This window comes from Mesocricetus auratus, unplaced genomic scaffold, assembly GCF_017639785.1.
Source record: "Mesocricetus auratus isolate SY011 unplaced genomic scaffold, BCM_Maur_2.0 Super-Scaffold_4256, whole genome shotgun sequence".
In the NCBI taxonomy this organism is placed as follows: Eukaryota; Metazoa; Chordata; class Mammalia; order Rodentia; family Cricetidae; genus Mesocricetus; species Mesocricetus auratus.
Window position 1 is genome coordinate 122,398,563 of NW_024429182.1, and position 20,006 is coordinate 122,418,568.

At 46.2% G+C, this 20,006-nt stretch overlaps 1 protein-coding gene across 3 annotated transcripts in view; it reads left to right on the forward strand.

Moving 5' to 3' along the window:
* Positions 1-20,006, forward strand: part of Slco3a1 (solute carrier organic anion transporter family member 3A1) — a 284,425-nt gene that overhangs the window by 48,376 nt on the left and 216,043 nt on the right. For all 3 annotated transcript variants that reach the window (XM_040730201.1, XM_005084540.4, XM_005084539.4), the window contains exon 2: positions 11,353-11,818. In XM_040730201.1, the coding sequence (XP_040586135.1) occupies positions 11,353-11,818 (466 nt within the window). The remainder of the gene's footprint in view (positions 1-11,352; positions 11,819-20,006) is intronic.

Consider the following 20,006-nt stretch of genomic DNA (forward strand, 5'->3'; position numbering starts at 1 on the left):
TGGGGAATGGGAAATATCTTTTGGGATTGGTGCAGTGAGATCAGAGAGGCAGTATGTGACTAGATCTCAGCAGCCATCATCTTAAAGCCAAAATGCTTGAACTTTTCCTGTGGGCAGTGGTTTTCACTAGAGTTTTAAGTAGGGTATAAGGGATGAGAATTGGGAGGAGAGTATATGGGATTAGTAAGAAATTTAAGAGGACATGTAGAAGTCACTTGAGAGGATCTGTAAGGTACTTGGGATGTACAGGCAGGGTTGCACTTGGCAACCAGCTGGAGGGTTCCAGGACCTGGGATGCCTAGATATGTGTGAGGTGCTGATGTTCATGGAAGGAGTCCTCAGAAGAGCAGGGCAGGCTAGATGAGTGGAAAGGGATAGACCTGTGTTTCGGTGTGGGGAGGTGTGAGTGCTATGGACATCCTGAAGTAGAGGCCTGCCTGGACATTGTCAACTGAAGGAGTTTACACCACAGAGAGATGGGATGCTATCCATGTGTAAGAGTCAGACAAGAGTGTCAGTATGTGACCCTGCTTTTGACAAATTCTGGCTAGATAAGAGAACCATGTTTAGTTAGTAGGAAAACAAGGGATAGTTCATGCCTATCACATGAGAGGGTCAGCTGTGCCATAAGTCACAGAGAACCCCAGTGTGATATGAAAAGGAAAGTAGCATTTGTATCAAAGAAGATATAGGGCACAGGCAATCTCTGTCCCTAGTGGCTTCCTGTGTCCATAGAGCGGTAGTGATAGAAATGGGACTTGTCTGCAGCAACAAAGGGGACAGTGGCAGTGGAAAGAAAGGAGGATGACAGGGATAAGAAAGGTGATTTTTATTTGTACTTGTGTGTGGGGACAAGATAAGGATGAAGTCAGTTGGGGGGTAACAATGATGGAGAAAAGCTTTCAGGCGACAAGAAGGGGCAGGATCCAGATTCGTAATGGGGGAAGGCAGGCTGTTCTCTAGTGGAGATGAGTTGAGCACCCTGCACCCTTTTCCTTGTCTGTCTGCTAACTCCCCCATCCTCTACTGTTATCATCCTCCCAGACTCTGTATTGGCTACTTTTTCGTTGCTATGACAAAATACTTGATACAGACAACTGAAGGGAGGATGGGTTTATTTGGGCTCATGGCTTAAGAGGACATAGTCCTTGATAGCAAGGAGGGCATGGTTGGAGCCTTCACATCTCATTACATCTTAGTGCATCAGAAGCAGCAAGAGGTATGGAAGTGTGACGGGCTATAAACTCAGAGTCAGCCACACAGTGGTATACACACTTTTAACCCCAGCACTCGGGAGGCAGAGGCAGGTGGATCTCGGTGAGTTAGGGGCCAGCCTGGTCTACAGAGCGAGGATGGAGAAACCCTGTTTGGAAAAACAAAAAACAAACAAACTCGGGGTCTATCCTTTACTGACCCATTTCCTCTAATTAGGCCACTCTCCTAGCAAACATATCCCATCCACTGCCTGGGGGCCCCAGGATAGCTATGGGTGTGGTCCAACACTAAGATGTAAAATTGTACACTTACCTAAAACATTATGAAAAATGCTTTGAACTGGATCATCATTCTTCAAAAATGAATTTGTAAATGGAAACGTGTCACAGTGTCAAGAGATTAGAAACAGTAAAAATTTCACACCTTCCCAAAACAGCACCACCAGCTAGGGACCAAAATACTCACACACAAGATCCTGTAGGAGACAGCTCATATTCAAACCATAGCACATCGCTGTGTTAGCCTCTCCACGCTGCCCTCCGGTACAGGCATGCCTTTTGACTTTTAGTTTGGTACTGCAGCGTCATCAGTACCTAGAACTAGTGGTATACATGCAGCCAAGAAGTGAGCTTGTCAACCTAGGAGGGGGTCAAGGACAAGTAGGGGTATGTCTCCTTTTCTTCTGGCCCTGTCATGTCAGTGTGATCCTGGGTAAATGTGTTGCCCTTCCGGAGTCAGATTCCTCCTGCAAACTGTGAAGAACGGGTTCAGTCATCATGTGGGATCACATCAGTAGAGGTGTCTATTGGGCCTGTCACTGGGCACTGTGCATGTTAGGTGAAGCTGGGTGCTTCAGAAACACATGGAAAAGGATAGAAGGACCAAGGGCCACTTGAAATCAGTGGGCTATGTGGGCAAGCTGAGGAAGAGGAGTCCCTAAGGTGTGTCACTTTTCTTTACTGCTCTGACACCAGAGTTAGGGCTCCTTGTCCTTCTGGAAGCTTGTTAATGCTGCCTTGGGCAAGTGCTGTTTGCTCCTGCCTTGCGTTTATCTTCCTGTTGCAGGTACAGATTTAGTTTCTTACCAGCTCATTTGTAGGATTCATTCTCAAGAGAGAATATGATTAGATGGAGTGGATTATCTTTGTTTTGTTTTGTTTTTCTGGCAAATGCTGGTATGACCTGCCTGTATTGAAATGAATCTTTAGTGTGAGTCTTATACCAAGGTCTCTTGTAGGCCTCTGCCTGGCTCTGTGTACTTGGTTGAACGCTGAGGAAACCACTGAGTTTCTGTTGCTCTCCAATACAACAGTTGAAACAGTGCTCTGGGTGATGTTGTGCACAGCTCAGTACAAATTGTTGTGAGACTTGGCCTAATACCAAAATACCTGCCAGTGACTCCACGGCTCAGACACAGAGTGCAGAGAACTCTGATTGAGGCTGGTGGAGACCTGGAACCTTTGTTTATGTAAGCTGGTATGAGGGGCTGTGGGGAGGGGGGAGTTGTGGGGTGAGAGTCAATGATAGGTTTTGCATTTTGGAAGCAATTTCACTTAGTGATGCTATTACTTATATATTCATTTTGAGTAGAAGGATTATAAACTATTACTCATTCTCTTACAATTAATTAACTGAACATAAAATGCACAGGATAAAAGGAATAAAAAAATACAGTTGCCTCTGTTGTGGTTTTAAGGCCATTTAGAGAAAGCGTGGGGAGAAGAAAGATGAGAGGAACCCATAGTACAGGGGAGAGGGAAGTGGTCCAAGAAAGAAGCAGATGATGGAGTGGAGGTCTCTGTAAGGAGGAGGTAGAAATGGGTACTTAGAGAAGGAGGAGCCGGTGAGGTCTCTGTAAGTCTGGGCAGGCAGAGACTGTTGCGGTCATTCAGGTGATCTAAGGAAGTGACAGCAAGGCTGTGTGAGATCAGGATACAAGGAGTGACACAGTGAGCGACCTGAGAACTTTGGTGGCTCAGGATCCTGCTACAGGTTTGGGGAGCAGGCTGCAGACCAGGCCTACCGTGGTCACAGTGCCTGCCGGGGCCCCGGGACTTCTCCTCTTTGGGTCTCAAGACAGACTGTCACTCACAGACAGACTAGGAAAGGAGGCTTAGGGCATGCCTTGCGAAGCCTGACCCAGTCAGTGTGAGGCTCCTAAAATCTTACATATGTCCCTCTGTAAAAGACATGTTCTAATTGGCATGTAGCAGTGTAAACCTGTAATCTCAGCACTCAGGAGGCTGAGGTTTGAGACCATCCTGGCCTCCACCACAGGAATGTGTCCCCCAAAAGAAAAGACATACCCTTAGCATGACAGATAAGAGACTGTATTTGCCTTGAGATTATTTTCATGAGCTTAAAAAAAGCCGTAGTTTGGTTGGGATACTCTGATAACAACAGGGTTGCTGAGTAAACTTGTTACTGTTGGTGCTCTCTTGTACATGCCTGGGGCTACTGTAGTGTCTCAAAAGCTTTTCTGTCTAATTCATTCTTTGCCTTTTAAAGAAGACTGATGGGAAAATTATACCCATTTGTCTCCCGATTTGTGCTGACATTGCAGCTGACATAAAGCAGCCTTGCCAAATGACTCCTTCTCCTAGCCCCGTGGTGAGGCATGGTTGGAGCAAGAGCAAGGAGCTGGGACTTTGGTGTCCTGGGCCACCTGGCTGTGCAGACCTGGGATCCTGGACTTCCCAAATGAGTGTGTTTTGCACACCATCTCCCCAGTGCACCAAACCCCTTGCCACAAGGCACGGTGGCTGTTCAGACGAGAAACAGAGTAGCACTCGGGCCTCCTTTAGTTGAGATTAGTATTATAGCTTTATCACAGAAACTGAACGCTGGCTTCGGGGGGCAGAGACTGTTCCACTTAGTTCAGGAAGACTTGTGCTTGGGAGGGCTGATAAGAAATTAAAGTTACTTTACAAATCACTTGTGTGGGATTTAAAAAGAAAATGAAACCCTCAAACTTTCACAAATTGGCATTGAAGTGCCTAGGAAAAAATTTCTGGGTTTTTGTTTTTTGCTTTGTTTTTGATTTTGGTTTTTCAAGACAGGGTTTCGCTGTAGTTTTGGAGCCTATCTTGGAACTCACTCCGTAGACTAGGCTGTCCTTGAACTCATAGAGATCTGCCTGCCTTTGCCTCTGGGGTGCTGGGATTAAAGGTATGTGCCACTGTCTCCTGGCTTTTTTTTTGTTTTTGGACAGGAGTATTTCATAAATTTATCATGAATGGGAATTTTTTATTATCTGCTAAATATAAAATGTGTAGAGCCAAGGTATGGGCAGTCTACAAAGGGATATGTACTAAATCTGGCCCTCTGCCTGTTTTTGTTAGTAAAGTTTTATTGGAACTCAGCCATGCCCATTTGTGTACAAGTTGTCATGGATGCTGTGTTGGGCTACAGTGGCAGATGCCAGTGTTGCTATGGTAACCACATGGCCTGGGAGCCTAAAATATTTGCTGTCTGACTCTTTCCAGAGTAACTGTGTCAAATTCTTTCCAGGAACCTCTGAGAGGCACCCACATTTCTTTGTTGTCACCACAGTGAGGTTGACATCTCTTGTACTGTTGTTAGCATCTGCTTCCTGATGCGAGATGTGGGCCCTTTATCCCATGCTTCCAGGCAGCTGACTTTGGAGGCTCCTCCACACAGGTGCCCTGCCTTAATGACATAAGCAAGTCTCATTTCTCAGCAAGACGGAGTAGCTGACTTGCCCCCTCTCCATACTCTAAAGAATGCTATGCTATTTCTTCTTTTTTTTTTTTGGTTTTTCGAGACAGGGTTTCTCTGTGGCTTTGGAGGCTGTCCTGGAACTCACTTTGTAGACCAGGCTGGCCTCGAACTCACAGAGATCCACCTGCCTCTGCCTCCCAAGTGCTGGGATTAAAGGCGTGCACCACCAACGCCTGGCAATGCTATGCTATTTCTAAAGGCTGGCTTCTACTCAACAGCCTCCCATCCCCAATGAATTCCAAACCCAGAACAGATCTTCAGTGTGGCCTTCAAGGCTGCTTTAACTCTGATGACTCCTCACAGTGCTCTGTAGTCCTGTGTCTTTTCCCCTTGCCCTGGTCTGGCCCCAACTCTCCGCCTGGTGTGTCTTCCTTGCACCTGTGATCTTTGGTTTTGCACTATTGGAGTAACTTCTCCAACTCCGTGTCTTTTAAAATCCAGTTCGTTCTTGTTGTGTCTTGGATCTGTTGTTGGTGTTTTCATTCCCTTGGTTGCTCTGTCACTCTATTGTGGTGCTGTAGCCTATGTTGATACTGAATGGTTTCATTCTGCCATATATGGGTTGTCTCTTAATCACAGCCGATGCTTCTGGAACTGCCCACGCTGCAGACACTGGGGTGTGTGGAATGAGATTAGACTGAAGAAAGCACACAGATCATGCATGCTGGTGATGATAATAGCTCCTTAACATATATCTACGGAGTGCTAGCTACAAGACCTCAATGGTGTTCTCAAGGACAGCACTGTTGAGACTCTGACAGACTGGTTTGACTAAGTGCTGTCAAAGCCAGATTGGAGTCAGGCCTGTGATCCTAGCACTAAGAAGGCTGGGGCAGGAGGACCTCAAGATTACAGCCAGCTTGGACTACAGAGTAAGTTCATGGTCAGCCTGGGATGGATATATCCATCCCCTGACAGGACTCTGCATCCCAGAATCAAGAGTGCCATACTGATCTCAAGGTTCTCTGGCTGTAAAACTACAGGGATAGATCAGGTCGCCATGCTACCCAGTGTTTTCTGCACACATATGCCATAGCTACACACAACACCCTCCACCTTCTTGGGTATGAGAATCACCACCTTTGTGACAGAGGCCTGAGGAACAGTCACTGCCATTTGTTCAGAGCTCCTCCAGGTGATTGCAGTGGCTAGGCCCAGCTCCACCATCTAAGCCAGGATGAAAATGTGGGCTAATTTCTTAGACGATCCCGGTCTTCCACCACTGCCCTAAGAATCTGGATTCTTGGTAACCTCCCCTGGGCTTCATATGTGCCTTCCCACAGAGCCATCCTGTCCTATGTCCTACAGTGCTGATATCAACATGCACCGAAGTTCTCCCTTTAGGCTGACTTCCCTTGGCTGCTGCAGTCAGCCCCAGAGGGACTCTGGTACCCTAGGAGGCAAGGCTCCCTGTCAACTGCAAATGGAGAGACACTTGTACTTTGTATTAACTTAGAAGGGAAACCTTTCATCACAAGATGCATGTGTGTGGGTTCTCCATGAGTCCTTGATCATCATCATCAGCAGCAGCAGCAAGTGGGCAGGGGCCTTCTTATAATTGCAGACCCTCTAGTCCCACCACAAGCCTGTGGAATCAGAAGCACTAAGAAATTAAACACTGACACTCTATGGGTCAAGTTTTGCCAGTAAATATTGAGAACCAGGCCTTAGGTTGATCATGATCCAAGCATGTCCCTGTCCCTGATGGTATCATTCCAAGATGGGTACCAGTTTCTAAAAACCTTAAGGTGGTGACAGGGCCAGAGCTCGGTGGTAGAGTACCTGCATAGCATGCAGGAGGCATCCATAGTATGCACAAGGCTCTAGGTTGCAGCCTCATCACCACAAACAAAATAATAAAAAATGCTCTTCATACTACTAGGCTTTATTTCAGACTGTGTGTGTGTGTGTGTGTATGTGTGTTTGTGTGTGTGTGTGTATGTATGTGTACATGTGTGAACATGAGCATCCTTGCACTTGGACTCGCATGTGAATACATGGTGAGGCCAGGGGTCGATCACAGGTATATGTCTTCAGAAGTCATCCATCTAGTTTGTTTATCTTCCTTCTTTCTTTCTTTCTTTCTTTCTTTCTTTCTTTCTTTCTTTCTTTCTTTCTTTCTTTCTTTCTTTCTTTCTTTCTTTCTTTCTTTCTTTCTTTCTTTCAGACAGGGCCTCTCACTGGGACTCTGGTCAGGGAACTCAGGGTTCTGCCTGCATCTACCTCCCTGGCACTGGGATTCCAAGTATGCACCATCATGCCCAGCCTTGTGTGTGATTGTTGGAGATTGAACTCAGGTCCTCATGTTTGTTTAGCAAACACTTCACGGAGTTTTCATCCAACCCTGTTTTTGAGTTTACGAGATGCAGAACTACAGATCCCTCCTTCCCCATCCCTCCCTCCCTCTATCCCTCTGTCCCTCCCTCTTAGTTAATGTAGCAGAAGCCTGACAGACCTCATACTAACTGCATTTCCACTTGGCCCAGGGGAATGGCACTTCCTCCTTTCTTTTCCTCCTGGAGTCCCCGCCCCTTTGTCTCTGTCTCCAATTATCCAGCTGCTTCCTTTAGTCCTGTTGCCCATTAAGTAAAGACAGCCATTCCCTTCAGCAGTCTGCTCCCTCAGCCTGGATTGTTCTCTGCCACATAAAAAGCCACAAGTGGCTTTTATGGCCTCATGCATACTTAATGAGTCCAGCGGCTCAACATTGTGCTTTAAATGAGTAAAGCCATTAGCCCCAGATCTAATTGATCCACACAGCACCATTCCAGCATGGCTGCAGTGGCTTTACGTGTTGGTCTAGACAAGCATCACTGGCTCCCTGGCTTCCTCCTGGTCTGAGGCAGAATCAGAGCCCCGGGCATGATCTGGATCTAGAAGAACTGACTATTTTGTGTCTTGCCCATAGCTGTCTGTATACCTTTACCTGGCATCATAAACCCACACCCTGTGAGATAGCTTAAGATGGGCATGTTTGCTGAATCGGAGCTGTTGTCAGGGTTCCAGGGTTCAGATATGCTGTCGTCTGTGTCTGCCCTCATGCCTCATGGCAGAAATAAAATAAGACTTACCTTCAGCCCCTCCTCCAGTGCGTGGCCATCTACCACCATGGTGAAGGATGGCACCTGCAGATCTACCTGTTGAGGCTCACATCTTAGGGCCCTGTGCTAAAGGCTTCTTTGCAGCCTGCAATGTCTGGAGGAAGCTGTTATTGCCTAGTGAAAGGATACTTGGGTCACTGGGGATGATCCCTCGGGGTCCCCATCTTCTTCCTTCTTTCTCTTTTTACTTCCTGGCCTTTGTGAAGTAGCAGCTTCTTTGTTCCAGCATGTGACCCACCATCATATTCTGCCTATCCATAGATCTGAGACAGCGAAGCCAAGTAAGTGACTGTGAACTGAACCCTTCAGAACAAGCCCAGAGTCGACCTTCCTGTATCTTTTTTCTTAGGTGTTTTGTCACAGCAGTGGGGTGTTAAGACAGCTTCTTCTGCTCTGCTCCTGGTGCCTGGCAGTCTCACCTGACTGGCCCTTGCTGTCTTCTCATCCAGCCTTTTCTGGTCCTAGTTCCAGACTCCACCTCCTGGGTCTCCAGGCCACTTACCCAGTTACTCCTACACACCTGTTTAAAGCCAGAGAATTTTGGTCTACCCTGCGTACTTTTGTTACAGCAGAAAGAAGTGAATAATGGAAGCCTTTCTTTTCCCTCGCCCAGAGTTTTCAGAAACATCATCTTTGGGAGCATTTTAGAGCCATCGTAACCAGGCCAGAGCCAGTTTATCTTCTGTTCTCAACAATCTGGTATTCCCAGACCGGAGCCATCTAATCTCATAGTGGGGGCTGAGTGAGTTGTGGGTTGGCCTTGGCCAGAAGGCACAATGGAATTGGAATTGGAACCTGATGATCCAGGGTGTGACAGGAGCTTCAAAGCTGCTCTGTGGGGCTGGCCCATGGAGTAGTGCTGACGGGAAGATCCCCGTGATGTGTCGGCGCCTTAGCAGCTTGCCCCTCACCTTCCTTCTCGTCAGCTGGGGATCAGACTCAAAACGACCCAGAATCCAGCTGGGCCACAAATGCCTCGGGTGCCCAGGCGCTCACTGAGAGCTTCAGCTCCTCCCATGGGGCTGAGATTCTCTGGGCTGGGCTCTGAGGCTTTAAATACATACATGTACTGAAAGGAGCAGAGACCTGGCCACACTTTTGATAGGAAGGGCACACAGGGGCACATCGTCTCCATGGTCGCAGGTGCTGGGGTACATGCCTGGATAGCAGCAGATGGCTGGAAGGCCATGGAGGCTTTGGTGTTCATAACCGTGTCCCTATGTATCATCTTAGAGGAAGGCTGGATCTCCCTGCCCTTTCTTTCAAAAGCTCATACCCACTTGGCCAGCAGGTTGCTGCAGTCTGCCTGAAATAAAGCTCTGCCCCTAAAATGCCCCACCCACCTACCTTTCTTGTCTGTCACTGTGTACTGATGAGGGCCCTCATATATTCCCTCCCCAGCCCCTCCATGAAAGCCTGGTTGTTTTGTCCACTGGCATTCGTTTCTTCATTCTTCCAGCATCCCTTTCCCATACTTGGTGTGATTCTTAAGCTTTTAAAGCCCTGTATGCTCCCAGGGGACCACAGAAACACTAGTGTTCATAATGGCTACAGTTACCCTTTCCTAGCACCCACACATGTATGGTTTAGAGCACCCTGGCCCCAGCTCTTACTGTCATTTCACAGGCGAGCGTGCTAATGCACACGTAACTTGGTTCCCTGGAGTTAGGATAGACCCATGTATTGCCTGGCCTGGCCCTTGCACTTGCTACCGTTGTGCACTATCCTGCCATGAATTTTTGAAGGCTTTCCTAGCCAGTAGATTCGCCATTATTTCAGTGTTCATATCCACCATACTAGGGCTGTTAGGATTCTGATTGCTCCGGATCAAAGCGGAAGGGGGGTAATTGAGCTGGCTAGGGTCACAGCAGATTAAGGAAATAGCAGGGGTTTGACTCTGTTTTCTCTCTCCGTGCCTTGCACCTCTGCTGCCAGACTGCACGGATTGCCTCTGTTCCTCACTGTGGTGTTCCTCGATTATGATCTGGGTCAGCCCTCTGCTTCTTCAGGAATACGTGTCCTCCTTGTTCATACCTTCGCTCAAATTGTTCTCCCCTGCCCAGGGAGGGCCTCCATCACCTGCCAGGTCTCTCATGACAGGGACACCTGTCTTCCCCACAAATGGGAGAGGGACTCCATCTTTTTCTCCAATAAGCCTATGACAATGTATCACCCCTGGCCCCCAGGGGTGGAGTGTGTTTTGTGAATGTAATCTCTTATCAATAAATGTGCTAGTTGTGTCTGTGTGTACCTTCCTGCCAGGTGGCCTTTGAAGGCCACCTGTCCTCATTTTTTCTGCCCTTTTCATCCAGGCCATTGCCAGGCAAATAGCACATGTTTAGTAAATATTGTTGAACAAATACAGGCAGACAGGAATACAAAAGAGGGAGGAAGTATAAAAATATCCCATAAAAATATCCCATAAAAATATCCTCGGCAGGGCTACAGTACTTAGGACACTCAGGAGAGATTTGTTGTTGTTAGTTTGTTTGTTTTAGCAGATGTCCTTCCAGGCAAACCCGTGTCATTTAGAAACTTCCAGAAGGAAGTGGAGCTGAATATGATCCCACTACCAGGTCCGTTTGTGTCAGGCTGTGATCCCAGCTGTCTGGGAAGCTGAAGGAGGAGGATCAAATAGTTCAAGACTTATCCAGCTTATAGAGTGCTTACAAAGCCTGCCCAGCCTACGGAGAATGCTTTCAAGGTCATCGTGGCCTACTGAGATACTGTCTCAAAATAAAAAGTGAAAAGAATCCTGGGAATGTAGCTCAGGGACAGTGTGTTTCCCCAGCATGTCTTGAGTTCAGTCCCTAGTACCCAAAAAAGAATGGATGTGGATGGGTGGATGCATGAATGAATGCATTCTACTGAGCTAACCTAGCTGGTCCGCTTTGCTACTTAGGTGGTCTTGGCTGATAACTTGGGAAAGAACCTCTGGTTTCTATGTTCTTGATCATAGCACAGGCTTTGTATATAGCATACATTTGGGAAAGTATAACCTATGGACATTGGGACTTATTCAGGATGACTTCATAGGTCCCCTCTATGAAGAACATGGAACCCTTGAAGATGGAGGCAGATATTGGGAAAAGTCATCTCTTATACTAAGGAAGCTAATCCTTCCGTTAAATTAGGGTTATCAAACGAATGGAATGCTTATCCCAATTCATTGGGTCTCTACTTGTCTTTAACATGGTGCCACATTGCCAGGCAGGTGGGAGGGTCCAGGAAGAGCAGGGAGGTGTCTTGGGTGTCTCCTAAGATGGACTTTGAAATTTCCTTTTGCCACCCTCAGGTGAGCGTGTTGACCACCCTGGAACGCAGGTTCAACCTTCAGAGTGCTGACGTAGGTGTGATCGCCAGCAGCTTCGAGATTGGGAACCTGGCGCTGATTCTCTTCGTGAGCTACTTCGGAGCACGTGGGCACCGACCGCGCCTTATCGGCTGTGGCGGCATCGTCATGGCCCTGGGCGCACTGCTGTCAGCCCTGCCAGAATTCCTCACTCACCAGTACAAGTACGAGGCTGGCGAGATCCGCTGGGGTGCAGAGGGCCGCGATGTCTGTGCCACCAATGGCTCCAGTAGTGATGAGGGGCCTGACCCCGACCTTATCTGCCGTAACCGGACAGCCACCAACATGATGTACTTGCTGCTCATTGGGGCTCAGGTGCTCCTGGGCATCGGTGCTACCCCCGTGCAGCCCCTGGGGGTCTCCTACATTGACGACCACGTGCGCAGGAAGGACTCCTCGCTCTACATAGGTAGGCACTACCGCTTCCGTATGTGTTGGTGTAGTGGTGCAAAGTTGGGACCCAGTTTTACTGGTTCACAGAACTGGCTAACCGTCTTCCGGGTTTTGAAAGACATGGATACCCAAGTTGGATCCCCAGAAATTCTCACAGGCTTGGTGCAGCGGTCACCCAACTACAGTACTTTTGACAATCTTTCCAAGTGATGCTTAGATGCTGCCTGCATCTTACCAGACCTTGCAAGGGAAGAGCTGGTTTGGAGGCGTTTGGAGTTAATTGACTTTGTTAATTTAAGTGTGTGTGTGTGTGTGTGTGTGTGTGTGTGTTGTGGTACAGAGGGATTTGGGGATATTTAGTGTTCACCAAGATATATTTTGGGGGGGTCTTCATTTAGGAAATCCCAACTTTGAACAATCAAAACCTTCACCTCTTAGGTCCCCCCATTTGTTAAACCTAATGAGAGGCTATTGATTACATTGCCAGCATTTGGTATTACCCAAAGCTGGTAACTTTGGGTAAAGTTTTCACTAACAGCCTGCTCAGGATCTGGGTATTTAGGAAGAAATGAAGTATGTGCAAACTTTAAAAACTATTTTCTGCTGCAGTGGTTTCTGATATTTTATATTGGAAAGATGGAATAGCCCCAAGGTCTAGGGTTTCAAGACACAGCTCAGTGGCAGTTTGCTCATGTGACAAATGGTGTCCTTGACCAAGTACTGGTGGACAGTTAGATGGTCACTTGCCGAGTATCTCCAGCCCTGACTTACTAAGTGTAATTTTGCCTCCAGTGAAGACACCCGGAGCCTCAGAGTGTGAAACTGTAAAAGTGATCTCTCCTGGGCAAGTGTGGTGTCACATGGCAGCAGTGTGCCTTGAGGTACAAAGCTAATTCTATAGGCTTAAGTGAAAATAGAATTTGAGCCAAATTTGACATACGCTTCCTACCTACCAGGCACTACTCTATATGGCAGGGATTTCTGAGACAATAGGGACCCAGTGGCTTGCCACAGGGTTGATGCCTTGCTTGAAAAGTGTATTATATATAGATGTGTGGCCTTTATGTGAGAGTTCTGGGTGGGGAAAGTGGGGAGTACACTTTCCTATCCGGGGGTGGGAGAAAGCAGACCTAGTTAGGACCTGATTATATGATAGAGCTTAAGACTGTTGAGACAGAGATGCATAGTCCTGGCCCCTTCTTCCACACGGTTAAGGCTTCTGTTGGGACTGGGCGGGGTCCCGCTGACGTGGCAACTGAGGTGCCCCTTTGTTTTTTGCTTCTGTTAAACCAGCATGTTACTAACATGACATCCAGAACTTCAGCTGGACGATTGGTCTTCTGTTTGGCTGATGTCACCCCAGGACCCCGGGAAAGCCATTTTCGGGTGGTAGTAACAGATCACACCACTTAGAAGGAAGTGGGCAATAAAACATTAAAAAAATCACTCCCTAGAAGTCACCCCAGAAATCTTTATCAGCTCTCAGTCACTTAGGTTTAGAGCTTCTAGAACATTCCTGAACCCCTTTTCCTCAGGCGATGTTCCCCGATGAGTTACTACTCTCCGATATTTCTCCCACTGGGTGGGGTGTGAGTTGTCTAATAAGAGGGCATTTGGGTTTGGGAGGTGAGACATAGACCCAAGAGTAGTAGGACCAATCAAGGCAAGGTACTGTTTTGAATTCTCTTGTCTGGTCCATGAGATTTGTAGTGAGTTTTTGGTAAGAAAACTATTTCAGTCAAATTTTGACTTGGGCTTCTCTTACCTTTTATGGAAGAGTTAGTTGAGTGTTGTTTTTGCACTATGCACAGATATTGTAGTGCTCTGGTCTGTCTGACCAAATTCTAAAACATAGTCATGCACAGCTGTGCAGATAGCTGTTCCGGGTCTCTCTGAAATAGTTTCATGGGTCTATTTAGAGAGAGTAGCCAAGAGCAGGCCCTTCTGCACAGATTGGCCTCCATGGGTGGCTTTTTATTGAATTCTATGGGAGCCGTTTCAGAAGGCCGTAGCATATGCAGAGAATAGCTGGTGAGTTCATTTCTGGCAGAAGCCATAAAGACATGGCCATGAGATGGTTGTGGCATTTATCTACTCTAATCAGGCCTAGTTCTGGAAGCCACTTTGCTTTGGAAAGTATTTGAGGGGTCCCACTGCCGAGAGGAGGGCTGCCAGCAGCGACTATAGGTCTAGATATGAGTTGTCAGGGAAGGAAGAATATTTGTTACCCCTGATTCCAGCTCTGGAAAAGCTGGTCTAGAGGGAGCCCTTTGACAGCACGCCTAGTTTAACACTGGATTGGAGATGGAAACAATGTACATAATATACATGAACAATATAGCCTTGTTTCCCAGTAATCCTTTCTGTGTGGGCCTGGAGGGTCAGCCTGCACTATCTAGACTGCAGGCCATCAGAGACCAGACCTGTTGCTAGTTGCCCGCATAGTAAGTCACCAGATGGGTTCTAGCCACACATCGACGGCCAGTTCACAGGCTCCCACACCCAGACAAAAGGGAAGCGGTTCAGTTGAAGTCCCTCCAGTGTTTTCTACCAAAATGGTTACTTCCGCTGACTCTTGTGACTGAGCTGTTGCCGAGCTCCTGGATTCCTGCATGGGTCATTCACAAGGCCAGCCCTGTTCTGAAGCCAATCTTTTCTAGAGTGAGGAGGGAGTTGAGGGTGCTCATTACTAGGGGACAAAACTGGATGAATGGGGACTCAGCTCTTCTGGCAGCCTTTTCAGTACATTTCAATACAGCAGCATGTGGGCTCAACCTCACAGGATGGCTGGATAACGACCTGTGGGTGGCGCGTGGCACTCTTTGTTCCCATGGGGACTGAATGGGTAGTGTGGCGGGAGAAACTGCTTGGGCCCTCCTGGATCTACCCCTTAGGAATCCAGTCATGTCTTAGCTCCATGTTGTGACCATCCATTAGCCTAGTTTTCTTAGCTGTCCTTTTGTCTCTCCAAGTCCAAAATATGTCAAGTGTTCTTTGTTTTTCATGATCATGTAAGTGAGATGGTGTAATAGGTTTACTTTGCAGCCTTTTACTAAGTTATTACTTCAGTTTGTTATTGCTTTAGCTTTTCAGGAAGAGAAAGGTAAAATGTGAATGATAACACTTTTTTAAATAACTAGAAAAGGTGTTGCCCATTTACCATTGGCAGTTTTGTAAATTAAAAAAAAAAAAAAAGAGTAAGGAGAGAATAGTTACTCCTGGCTTTATAGTATATATAATTCCAGTCTCTTTTTCTGCATAGATACACTTTTCAGCAAAAGTGTGCTTATAATAAACAAGATTTTGTAATTTCATTTCTCTTAATATTTCATGAGCTTTTTGCCATATTACTAAATATTCTTCTATGACTCTGGCTGCATACACAATATTCCCTTGTGAACATACACCATACTAGTAAGGTTGTCTATTGCTGGAAAGGAGCTTTCAGAATTTTTGTTGTCATAAGTGAAGCAGATGGATAAAGCGTGATTCTTAGAGGTTAAGTTACTTGACAAAACTCATTTGATCTGGTTGTTGGCTGGGCTCTGGGTGGGAGAGGGCCGTATGTTGCAGGTGTATCTGATATCCATTCAGAGGTCTGTGGTTAGTTAGTGGGGGTGTGGTTCAGGGTCAAGAAAGAATCAAGGAGTTTCACCAGATTGCTTGAGCCTTGTAGGTGAAAGAGATGGGACAGTGTTTGGAGGCCTAGGTGCAAGGTGCTGCTGGTGTGAATAATGGGGGTCAAATTAGAAGAGGGGAACCTTCCATTCAGATTTCCTCCATAACAATAGCTCAGTCAGCAAAGTGCTTGCTTTGTAAGAATGAGGAGCTGAGTTTGATCTGCATACCTCACATTTTAAATGTACCCTGGCTTGTCATAATGTATGCTGGAGAGGTAGAGACAGATGAATCCTAAGAGTTCTCTGACCAGCCAGCCTAGTTCACTTGCCAACTTCCAGACTAGTGAGGGACATCTCAAACATAAGGGTTACTAGTGCCTGAGGAGGGACACTCAAGGTTGTCCTCTGGCTTGTACTACAACCACAGATGCATGTACGTACCCACATACAGAAACATAACAAGTACACACACAGAGAGAGAGAGAGAGAGAGAGAGAGAGAGAGAGAGAGAGAGAGAGAGAGAGAGAGAGAGAGAGAGAGAGAGAGAGTTGTTGCTCAGTGGTAGGATATTTATCTAGCTGGGAGCTTGACCCTGAATATCACGAAACAAAACAAACAACAGCATTCCTCTCAACCCCCCAAAAAAGAACATTAGCATGGAAAACACATAGAGTCTGCTGAAACTCCTTCTGTTTATTGTGAACTCATTAGTTGTGGAAGTGGGCTGTCTGCATGATTTTCCTGTGTGTGATATAATTTTAATAATGAAGATTGGGATCAAGCTGAAGCTGCTCATTTTGAACTGTGCAAGCGTGTTTGGCAGATTTACTCAGAACACTAACATACAAAGAGGAAGATGCAGACATAGGTGTGGCTGCCAAGTCTCCTGAGAATGGCTGTTCTGGAAGGAGTGGGATCCAGCTGGGGCAAGTGGCTGTCTGAGGGCTTCTCACAGAGGATGCATGGGGGAAGGAGAGACCCTGGCAGTATGCTTGATTACACAGGACATTGCTCTGAGCTCAGTGGCACATCTATTAGACCCAATGTGTCATGTTTTCTTTGTTATCACTTACACTGAAACCCAGAGCAGCCCTCCGTGTTTCAGCTAGTGATGCAAAGAGAATTATTCTCAGATTGCATCTGCCAAGTGTTAGTTTAGTACAAAGGTCACAAGCATATCAGCCAGCCACCAAAGAGAACCACTTTCCTTTTGGAGCCCTGGGAGCAAAGAGTTATTTTGCTTCTGATGAGTTTTTATTTTAACTTGACATTGGGTAAAATGTGTTTTAATTCTCCAAAGAGTGTGGGTCGGGTATGGATCAAATACACAGTGACTGCAATTCTTCTAAAAGAAATAATTGAAAAGCCGTTCCTCCTGGGAGCAAGAGGAGCTCATTATATTCTTGCAACTTCATTGATATTGAAGTTTCTCTCGCTAATTTCTAAATGACACTGGAAGTGGTCAGCTTGTTTTGGCAGTATTCCAGCCTGCCACCCCAGCTCTTGGTGATGTGCCATTTCAGAGTTAAGCAAGATCCCCGTAGTCCTTGTCTGGTGCTTCCATATTGCCTGGGCTGGTAGCTGTTTCTCATTCCATTTCACATTCAGTGGCTCATGGCATCATGGTTGTGCTCACCACCCAGGTGACCTTGGGCATTCTGAGTTAGGCTCCTTGCAGTCATTTTAAGATTTGAATTCAGGTTGTTCTATGGATATCACTCCTGCAGATTGGCTTGGTCTACTGTAGCTATGAACCTATCACCTTACCAGGTTACCGTGGAATCTGGTAGGCACATTATTCCTAAGAAACAAGACATGTGTATCTGAAGAGGAGGGCAGAATCATTCCATTTCTATATCTAAAGACAGAGGCATATATAACTGACAGGCTTATCTGGATTGGGGACAGGACTTTGGACGAGAGTCCCTGGGTCCTCATTTTCAGCAGTGGGCATGATCCATCTTCCAGAGCTGGGAGCTCTTCAGTCCTGAATGAAACCACCATAGATCTTCCTCTCCCACAGACACTCTTAGTGGCTCATCTCAGTCTATAAAGTGTGTGCAGCCTCAGGATGCATCGGGGCAAGTCTATGCTAATTTAGAAATACCCCCAGAGCAGGGCATTCTGAATTCTGACATATTACTTCTTAATTTGGGAGAATATTAGTTCAATTAAAAAAAAGAATCAATTCTTAGCAAAATTGTGGGGGGAATGACATGAGCAATTTATAATTTAGGCACCTGTAGAAAAGCACGGTCAGTATTTATTTAGGTGTATTTCATTTCAGTCGTTTCTATGTAAACATTTTTGCTTAGCTATGGCCATGCTATAAATAAGCCTATGTTTTTTTATCATTTGTCAGCTTCAGGTCCAACAGCCATTATCCTGAGGACTACTACAGACTTTGGTTTTGTGAATTTGGGGATATTTGCTTAGATTTTATGACTAAGCAGTTCTAATCCAAAATTATAAACTCTTAACATGTTTTGACAACCAGGGCTTGAGTGCCAGCATAATTCTGGAGCACAATGGATTTGGGTTTTTGCAATAGGGCTGGTCAACTCATATAAACTTTTTCATGGCATAAATAATGTATGTATTTATATAATCATGTGATCTTTTGTCATTCTAGAGAGGTTGCAATTCGCCCTTTGAGCATTTAGATGATCAATGTTTATGAAAATTTAGCCTCATCCATATTAGCCAGAAACTTTTCAAGCTCGGGTTGCCTCATATATCATCAAAGTGATTTGAAAACCTGCTATTTGGCCTTGCTGTGGCTCTTTCTAAAGGATAGAGGAATGCTGCATAAGTGCATCATGCAAACAGGCTATGGGCAGGCCACAGCTGATGCTCCAGAGTTGCAGTCCAAGTGCCGTGCTAACAAATGAGCAGAGCCAATTCTGTAGCTTTGGGTATCCCGTGGTCCTTCCTGGACCTCAGCTCAGTGAAGCATGCAATGTCGGGTTTTCCAGATCTACTGTTTTTTTTCATTGTTATCATTGTTATTATCATCATGTGAATATTTTGCCTGCATGTATTTCTGTTCAGCACCTGTGTGCCTGGTCCCTGTGGAGGTCAAAATCAGGCATAAGATCCCCTGGGACCCCAATTGCAGGTGCCTGTGATCCACTGTGTAGGTGCTGGAAATTGGCCCCCAGTCTCTGCAAAAGCAGCCAGTGCTTGAAACCATTGGTTGAGCCATCTCTGCACCCCACCCCACGCCCCACTCCAGAGCTGCTGATGTTTTTAGAGAATCTAGAGATACATGTTTTCCAAATGTCAACTCATTGAAATCCCTCAGCCCTTGATTAAGTAATTGATAAGAATGACTGGTTTTAGGTCACAGTTGGAGAGGACAAAGTCCATTGTGATGGGGAAGGCATGGTGGTAGGTGGTGGGTGGTGGGAGTGTGCACTTTTGAACTCCTCACTTCTTGGTAAAACAGGAAGTTGAGACAGAACAGGAAGTGGGGTTGTGCCTTAAAACCTCGGGGTCTGCCTCCACAGCAACCTGCTTCCACAACTTCCCTAAACAGTGCCACTTGCCTTTTGGAGATATTTAATATTTAAACCACAGCAGCCAATCAACACTGGTAGCTTGAATCAGGATTTGATGACAGGGATGAGGGATGCTGCTCATGGGCTTTTCTGGTGCTGATCAGGCTGCCACTATGCCTAATACCTTAGGAAAACAAGAAAGATGAGCCAGTTATGGCGCAAAGTGTGGAAAAGGAACAAAACCATTTTTCAAAACTAAAGGGGAACCAGTGAAGAAAAGGACTCCAGTTCCCTAAAGGAAGCACTGGAATGCAGAAGGAAACCCATTTGGTTTGGTCAGAGAATCAGTGTCTATTGTGTGGATGACTGTGTCTTTGCAAAGAGACATTCAAACATAGCATTGAAGTGGGTGTTAGACAGGATAGAAGACTAGAGAGGCCCAGGAGGACCTGAGGAGGTCAGATTCCTGCAAAGCAGTTTCCTTCCTCCAGAATATCAAAGACTGACTTTTACCACCACCCTCTTACTGCACCTGGCTGAGGAATGCAGAACTATTATCTTTCCTTTCAATGGTAGCATGAGTATTGTTCACAAATAAGAGTTTAGATAGCTCTCCATAAAAGTTATATTTTGTGTCTAGTTTATTTCTAGACTATTTGCTTTTCTAAGAACAATCTTGACTTCCTTTGTGACCTTTGCACCCCTCAGAAGCATCCTGTAAGAATTGATGGAGTGAAGAGTTTGGTTTATGGAAAGTATTACTGTTTGCTGCTGTTGGCACCGTGACTTGGGTTAACAACCCTTGCTTGCTGGAGAAGTACTGACAGAATATTGCAGACACTTGCTGGAGTCTATCTATCGATTGTCTTTTTCTCATATGGGGAATAGCCTCTCCTATCCCAGGTGGTTACTGTGAGCTACATGAATGATAAGGCAGGACATGGCACAGAAAGAAGAGGCTGTTCACACCATAGAGGGCAGGGACCAGAGAGTGAAACGGGAACTATGGAACAGATTTAGCCTTCAGCTTCACAGCCCCAGTGACCTGCTTGCCCCAGCTCAGCCTTGCTATCTAATGTTTAGG